Source organism: Lagenorhynchus albirostris, chromosome 5 (genome assembly GCF_949774975.1).
Source record: "Lagenorhynchus albirostris chromosome 5, mLagAlb1.1, whole genome shotgun sequence".
In the NCBI taxonomy this organism is placed as follows: domain Eukaryota; kingdom Metazoa; phylum Chordata; class Mammalia; order Artiodactyla; family Delphinidae; genus Lagenorhynchus; species Lagenorhynchus albirostris.
In genome coordinates, this window is record NC_083099.1 from 63,612,680 (window position 1) to 63,621,294 (window position 8,615).

An 8,615-nucleotide genomic window follows, 5' to 3' on the forward strand; every position below is an offset into this window, starting at 1 on the left:
TATCAAACTCTTAGAGGAAAACATAGGCAGAACACACTATGACATAAATCACAGCAAGATCCTTTTTGACCCACCTCCTAGAGAAATGGAAATAAAAACAAAAATAAACAAATGGGACCTAATGAAACTTCAAAGCTTTTGCATAGCAAGGAAACCATAAACAAGACAAAAAAGCAACCCTCAGAATGGGAGAAAATATTTTCAAATGAAGCAACTGACAAAGGATGAAACTCCAAAATTTACAAGCAGCTCATGCAGCTCAATATCAAAAAAACAAACAACCCAGTCCAAAAATGGGCAGGAGACCTAAATAGACATTTCTCCAAAGAAGATATACGGATTGCCAACAAACACATGAAAGAATGCTCAACATCATTAATCATTAGAGAAATGCAAATCAAAACTACAATGAGATATCATCTCACACCAGAATGGCCATCATCAAAAAATGTACAAACAGTAAATGCTGGAGAGGGTGTGGAGAAAAGGGAACACTCTTGCACTGTTGGTGGGAATGTAAATTGATACAGCTACTATGGAGAACAGTATGGAGGTTCCTTAAAAAACTAAAAATAGAACTACCATACGACCCAGCAATCCCACTACTGGGCATATACCCTGAGCAAACCATAATTCAAAGAGAGTCATGTACCAAAATGTTGATTGCAGCTCTATGTACAATAGCTAGGACATGGAAGCAACGTAAATGTCCATCAACAGATGAATGGATAAAGAAGGTGTGGCACATATATACAATGGAATATTACTCAGCCATAAAAAGAAACGAAATTGAGTTATTTGTAGTGAGGTGGCTGGACCTAGAGTTTGTCATACAGAGTAAAGTAAGTCAGAAAGAGAAAAACAAATACCGTATGCTAACACGGTATATATGGAATCTAAGGAAAAAGTAAATGGTCATGAAGAACCTAGCGGCAAGACGGGAATAAAGGCACAGACCTACTAGAGAATGGACTTGAGGATATGGGGAGGGGGAAGGGTAAGCTGTGACACAGTGAGAGAGTGGCATGGACATATATACACTACCAAACGTAAAATAGATAGCTAGTGGGAAGCAACCACATAGCACAGGGAGATCAGCTCGGTGCTTTGTAACCACCTAGAGGGGTGGATAGGGAGGGTGGGAAGGAGGGAGACGCAAGAGGGAAGAGATATGGGAACATATGTATAACTGATTCACTTTGTTATAAAGCAGAAACTAACACACCATCGTAAAGCAATTATACTCCAATAAAGATGTTAAAAAAGAAACAAAAAACAAAAACCAGCATATACTGAGCCTTTATGGGGTGGGGGCAGGCAGGTAAAAGACACTTTAAATATGGATCTCATCTAATTTAATGTTCAGTAACCTCATAAGGAAGCATTATCCTGTCTCACAAGTCAGAGCAGGAACTTGCCTAAGGTCACGTAGCAGGTTAGTATCAGAACTGGTATTCCGGTTCACCTCTGACTCCAAAGCTTATGGCGGCCTCTGCCAGGATCCCATTTCTTCCTCTAGCTGTGAGTTGGATCTGATCCACCAAGAGTAGGACCACAGTGTTGGGCGCAGTAACCAGTGGAACAAAACGAGACTGCTGGAAAAGCAAGTTAGACTTCCCCTCTCCCAAAAGCAGATTAAAATCTCAGCCCCTTAGGTGGCCACCAGCTTTATAACGAGGCAGGGAAATGACATGCTTTTTCATGTATAACGTATCTCCACTGGCAGCACAAAGAAGGGGCATCTTTGCTGGCTGTATTCAGTGCCGGGGTTGCCAGGCTGGGTGCAGCTAAATTATTCTGCAGAGTAAAGGCCAAGAGGGACCAAGAAGCCCCAGGGGAAGCTCTTTTTTTTTTTCTTATGTCTTTATTGGAGTCTAATTGCTTTACAATGGTGTGTTAGTTTCTGCTTTATAACAAAGTGAATCAGTTATACATATACATATGTTCCCATGTCTCTTCGTTTTTAAGTACGGAGAATCTGGAGACCACATGGGAAGGGGCCATAGGGAGGCTGTCGGCCTGGAGCTGGCATCAAGGGCGTGTGGAGGCACACGGCCATGTCTAATCCATGTTCGGTAAACTATCAGCTGCTGGTAGCATGGATTTTCTTCAGAGGAGTGAAGGAAGCACTGCATCCTGTTTCACCGCTGACCAAATACAGAGGCCGCCCATGGGTGCTATTACTAACCTTATTGCTTTTGATTTCTCAGGCAACCTCAGAACCTGTTCTGGATCCACAGCAGATCCAAGCATTTGACCAGCTTTGCCATCTCTACCGAGGAAGTTCTAGGGTAATGTGGGTGTGGTTGTTTACGTTTTTATTTCCCTATTTATAATGAGTGTTTTGGTAACACAGTGTTCTCAGGTCCTCACTCCAGCCTCATCCTTAGTCTGTAAGGTGCCCTGGCATCCCTGTTATGGCTCTGTGGAGCCCTGACCCCAGGGAGCACTCAGAACTTGGCAAAGGATGCAGAGGAAGTAGAAAGATATCTGTCCCTTACCTGCCCTGGGCTGTGAGGACACAGAAGGGCATCTGTGTTTGTACTGCCTCCAGAGAGAGCAGGCATAAGCCTAATCCCTCATCTGGGAGCCTGTGTTTATACTGATGACTGCCAAATCTGCCCTAAGCCCCAGACTCTGCTGGACATCTGCACTGGTTGAATTTGCTTTGGCCATGAAAGATAAATGCTAAGTTGTAGTGGCTTAACCAAAATAGAATTGTAAATATGGGCATCCCAGGGCATCTTCCACAAACCTCTCTCCAGATTTCTTCTACTTTGTGGCTCTGCCATCTCTAACATATGGCTTATATTTGCATGATGCAGCATGGCTGCCCCAGCTCAAACCATCACATCTGCATTCCTGCTAGCAAGGTGGAGAAAAAGGAGGAAGACCATAAGCCCTCTATTTAAGGATAGTTCCTAGAAACTGTACACACCGCTTCCACTTACCTCCTTTGTCTGGAACTTAGACATGTGACCACACCTAACTGCAGTGGAGACTGGGGACATTGGTCTGGAATCCTGTTGCTGTAGAAGAGTACAGATTTAGAGGGCTACAGCAGTCATGCCACAGCGTCAGTCTGGGGGCCCCACAGGCACTTCAGAAGTGCACTTATTAACTTTTCCAACCCGCTCCTCCTTGCCCGTGCCTGTCTCTGGGTGTCATCCTCTGTCATCAGGTCACAAAGCAGTCACCTGCTGGCACCCTGGGTTCATCCCTCCCACCCCACCCACTCAGTAGGGAGCTCTCCTGTCTCTTTCTCCCCTTTCCTTCCAGCTCACAGAGGTCACTGCAGGTCTTCTGTCCCTTCTCCAGGTTGCTGTTTGGGCACCATCTCCAAACCCAAAAGTCCTGTTACCCCCTTGCTTACAGCACTTTCCTGGCCCTCCATCACCTGAAGTGGAGTCCAAACTCTACCACCTCCTCCCTGCCCCAGGTCACACCTAAATTCCAGCCAGGCCAGATTTGTTCCGTAGGCTTTTCTTGGGCTTTCACAGACTGCCTATGTGCTGTTTTTTATGCCTGGGCTCCCTCTGCCCACTCCCCACACACCTGCTAGGTTGCTGGCAGCCCAGAGGAAAAATGGTGTTCTCTCTTTGAGAGCTGGTCTTGGGCAGGGTCTTTTATTCCAGGAGGTTTCCTGAACTGGCATCACTTCCAGCCAGGCTCTGCCCCAGGAGTTGGGTTTCTGGGCCTTCTATTCTAAGGAAGTTCTGCTGCTTTAAACTGTTGAGCCACTATTCAGGACTCATCAATTTCTAGAACACTAAGTTACAGAAGTAGAACACAAAAATATCTTTTTCCTTGGAAAACAGAAAATATTTTTTGTGTACTTCAGTGTCAATGTGAAAGAACTTTGGGTTTACGTAGCATCTGTCACCTGTCCTGTTATAGCATCGTACATAACAGTTTACGTAGCATCTGTCACCTGTCGTGTTATAGCATCGTACATAACAGTCCTTGCAGAGAACTCCACATGCTGATGGGAAGCTGAGAGGGTTACAGAAGACAGAAAGTGGCACAGGTGGGGCTTGTGCAGAGCGAGGGACACCACTCTGTAACCTGCTCAGGCAGCAGTGGAAGTCCCTTCAGGGAGCCACCTCCTGCGTGTCCTGGGCCAGCTAAGGAGTTTGCAGTCGGAGCTTTCGAGCCTGTGTTACGAATTATGCATTGAACCATAGCTGTGTGTTGCAACCAGGAGCAGGCGCTGGATTATTTTAGATAAATTGGCACTTCGAACCAAGGGGCCTTCAGATGTCTCCCCAGTTACCCCAGTCACTGGTATTGAGTTTTCAACAGAAGTGACAGACACGTGTGAGTCTTCTGCCACTATTGCCTGGGTGAGGAGAGAACCCTTGCTAGAGGTTGGAGAACAGCTGGAAGACAGACTACCTGGCAGGGGAGGTGAGGAGAGAGCAGGTGACAGACAAGTTATCTCCAGAGAAGGCAGAACCGTAGGCAGCTCGGCTGAGCAGAAACTGTCACAGGGACCAGAGTTCGAGTCCCATGCTGTCACTCATCGCTGGGTGACCCAGGGCAAGTAACTTAACTTCTCAGGGCTCTGGGATTTTTACCCAGAGGGTGATTGTGGAGGATTAGACATAATTCATGTAAAGGACCTAGTATCCTGGTGCCTGGTGCCTAAAAGGCACTCACTCAGGGAACTTACCTGGGGCTTTTAGAAGTCCCGCAGACTCCGGGCCTGCAGGCTGACACCGAGAGGCTCGCCCTGCTGTGTGTGATGGCTCGGTCCTCACAGCTGCCCTCTCTCCGGATGAAGGAGCTTGGGTGTGGCATTCAGCTCTTCTCTGACCATCAAGGGCATCTCAAGGGCTAGGCTGTCAGGCTCTGTACTTTTGCCGAAAGCCTTTCTGAGGTCAAAGGAATGGCCCCACTGAGGGCCCAAGCCTGGTTTCCCAGTGGGCTGGGTTAACACTCTCCCCTCCTCAGCAGGTCTCCCAGAACTGAGCCTGTAACAGAGTGAGGGTAGCGCTGGTGTCGCTGGTGGACAGGAGCAGGGAGGGCACTTAGAGGAGAAGGTGGCATCTGTGAGTTTGCCTGGAGCCTCTGAGTTTGAAGTGGCAGCGGGGCGTCCACTTGGAGCTGTCCTGGTTCCACGAAGGAGAGGGGTCGGAGCCAGTGATCGTCATTCATCCCAAGGAGAACCCACCAACAGGGAGTGTGTGGCGTGAGCTGAGCAGAGAGCGGAGAATGGCGGCTCAGGCTGTGTGTCCACAGGGAGAGGACGGAGGCAACAGGCTCACACACCCGCTGGAGAGGGACTACTCAAGAGTGAAGGAGGTTCAGGATCGGACAGCTTCCCCTTGTCAGAAAGTGTCACAGTTTGTTGTGCCCACAGGACTTACCCAGTCCAGCCGCCTCATCATCAAAGGAGGAAATTTAGGCCCTAGCTGATGACATGAACTTGTGCCAAGTCACCATTGCCTGTTAGCGAGATGCAGCTCTGGGGTCCACACCCAGGTCTTACCCTCCAGCCTCGGCTGACGTGTGTCCCCTCCTTTGCAGCTGGCTCTGCTTACGGAACTCTCCCAGAAGCGTGGCAGCGAGAGCTGCAGGCCGTTTAGCGGCTCCCAGAGTGGCCCTGCCTTCACCAGCATCTTCCAGAAGGAGAACTTCCAGCTACAGCTCATACCCCCGCCTGTGACTGAGGACTGAAGACTCTCCCGGGCCTGGAGCCCCGAGACCACCCCAGCAGGTGGGGAGGGCCCCCTCTGACAGGCCTGGCCCCGCTGCCCTCAGGCTCCCGGGCGAGGCCCGAGGGCGGCTCCACGCCCGCCAGCCCTGGGAGACTCCTGCTCTTCCTGATGTTGCCGCAGCATCAGCACCAGACTGGTTGATTTTGTTTTGCTTATTAAGCAAATGAATGCCATATACCTCTATCCAGTTATTTAAGAAAATGCATCTTGCCTGTTGGGACTTTTTCTCATTTTCCCTGAAGTGTGGAGAAGAGGCGGAGCTCCTGCAGATGGCGTTTTGAGTCCGGCGCAGCCTGTCTCCTCCAGCTGGTGGGCACCACGGAGAGCTGTCACCTCCTGCTGCCATTGGGACAGGGAACAGCACGGTTGGGAACGGTGGTTGCCAGGCTGCAGCACAGCTGAAACCTGCGTTGGAGGGAATGAAGGGCTTGCGGGAGCTGGGGCACCTCCCTTTCCATGTGTTTGTGCTTAAACCCATTTGAGTGTAAGATCTGCCATTTCTAACAATAAATGCCTCGTGTTTAAGCCCTGCTGGCTGTCTCACTCTCCGTCTGTCAAGTCATAAAGGACGTTTAGAACCCTTGTTGCCACCATTCAGTTCTATTAGCTCCAAGTCAAGAACCCTGATTGATTGGGGCAGCCCTGCCTTTATTCCATAAGCAGCTGCGTCACAAGCTCCATCCAGAGCACCAGCCACCCAGGTCCCCCTCTGCCAGGGACCAGGCTGCCAGAGCAGGATTTTTCCATTTCTTGGCCTGGGCACTTCCTATACGTCATTGAACCAACCACCGCAGGAGCTCACGCCACATGCACAGAGGCTAGGTGTCTGCCTCCCAGGCTCAGGTGCTCCCTGTGTGGTTCCCTCAGGGCCGACCGGGCTCCCAGGGACTGGCTGTCAGATGCGCAGGGCGAGCCCACCTGTCCAGCTCCGGGCCCAAAGCCCGTGGTGCTCCTACCAGCCCAGTGACCAGCCAGCGCCTTCTAGGTGCCAGGCGCCATGCTGGCTCCTTTACGTGTGCATCATTTTTAATCCTCCAGAACAATCCACAGGAAATAGATGTAGAAACTAGATACAACTTTTCATAAAAAATATATCCTGCTTCTGCCACATCCTGGCTGTGATCCTGAGCAAGTCACTTAACCTCGCTCAGCTTCAGTTTCTTTATAAAATAAAGCTGCAGTGAAGACTAAATGAGCCAGTACCTGAGAACGCGTAGTGCTGGGCAGGCACATGGCAAATGCCCCAGACATGTCAGCTTAGCTCTTATCATCACAGCCCAAGCTGCCGCCTCCTGCCAGAGGTGCAAGGAGGCCACACTGGGGGACATGGTGGAGCATTAAGTGAAGTGGCCACCAGCTGGATGGCCCTTGAAGCCACATGAGAGTCTCAGCTCCATTCTACAGATGAGAAAGCTGAGGCTCACACTGGACAATTTAACCAAGGCGACACACAAGAAGTAGCAAAGCCCAAAACTCAGAACTGATTTCAGAGCCAGGGATGCCACCTCCACAAATTCCGTATCAGAAGGTTTCTTGACAAGTCTAAAACTAAGGCCAAAGGGGCTCGACAGTCTCAAAGCAAAATGTGGTGATTGCCTGCCCTCAGTCGACACTCTAAAGGAAGGGCCAAGGCAGTTTACTGAGCATCCGAGCCCCCTATTCAAACCAGGGCTGGTAAACACCAGCAATGCAGTCTCCTCCAGCCACTAACCTGGTTGATCATCCCCAAGAGTTCTTTGTCATTCGAGTCACAGCACCATTGAATAAGTGACAGCAGCCTTACATCCAGGTCATGCCTTCTGGATTGGATTGAAGAGCCCTCTTGCCTCATCTAAGGGCAGATGAGAAACCGACTCCAGGGCTGGGCAGTGCTGGGCCCGGTCCCTGTCCCCTCGTGGCACTTAGCACATGTTCTACTCTGCAGTGACGTCGGGTCCCACTTCAGAGCAGTTCCTTAGCAGAGACTTCTCTGGAAATACATCCAGGCTCAGTCAGCGGCCGTGGTTCTGCTGACATGGCCACAGGAGCTCACTGAGGGGGTGGGGGGCTCCCAGGATGGAGGAGCAGCAGCTCTGAGTACTCGCTTCCAGCCCCGGTGCTGAGCTCCAGCTGCTCTTGCGGGTCACGTGCCCACCCCTGGGCTGTGACAGGTGGTAAGAGGAAAGATCTGGAGGAGGGAGGCTCCAGGCACCCATCAGCTACCATTTGGGGAGGGCAGGTGCCTGGTCTGAGCCGGCTCCTCCCATGCTGCGCCCGGGGGAGGGGAAGGTGGTCCTCTGAAAGGAAGTCAGGGCCCTAAGAAGGGAGGGATTCTGATTTGCCAAAACGCAGCAGTGTCCATCACAGCCTGTTTCTTCTTTGTACCTGGCAAACGGTTAAGTATTTGAAAGGACCATCTGAAAATAGTCAGCTCCCAGCTCAGCTGAGTGCCCCACCTCCTGCCATGGGGGGCGAGGAGGGGGATGGAGTCTCACCCAGTTCCCCATAGGAAGCAGAATGCGCTGTTGGAAAGAGCCCTGGACTGCCAGTCAGGGGCCCCAGGTTCTAGGCACAGGCCCCACAGGCCCACGTGTGAGCTGAGGAAGGCTAGTACTCCTCTGAAAAATAGAGACGCATCTGCTCCATCTACAGCAAAGGTCCAAGTGACGTGGGGGAGACGCTTTGTAAACGTAACATGGTACCAACCAGAGCCTACCATGGTGAGAGCGGGAGGGCAGTTGTTTGTGGAAGAGGAAAGCCAACCGGGGCCTCATCAATGATGAATGCATCAGTGAATAAATAATTCAGAGCTTTGGGGATCCTTTTAGCAGCAGTATGTTTCCACTCAGCTCTGCCTGCTGAAAATGTTTTTTCCAAAGGTGCATCTCCAGAATCAGATGTGTGTGACGTGTCCAG

At 50.6% G+C, this 8,615-nt stretch overlaps 1 protein-coding gene across 1 annotated transcript in view; it reads left to right on the top strand.

Moving 5' to 3' along the window:
* Positions 1–6,251, top strand: part of VPS8 (VPS8 subunit of CORVET complex) — a 300,882-nt gene extending 294,631 nt beyond the window's left edge. Inside the window, exons 46-47 of the mRNA XM_060150214.1 lie at positions 2,211–2,291; positions 5,530–6,251. Of these exons, the coding sequence (XP_060006197.1) occupies positions 2,211–2,291; positions 5,530–5,679 (231 nt within the window). The 3' untranslated portion in view covers positions 5,680–6,251. The remainder of the gene's footprint in view (positions 1–2,210; positions 2,292–5,529) is intronic.
* Positions 6,252–8,615: the final 2,364 nt, after the last annotated feature.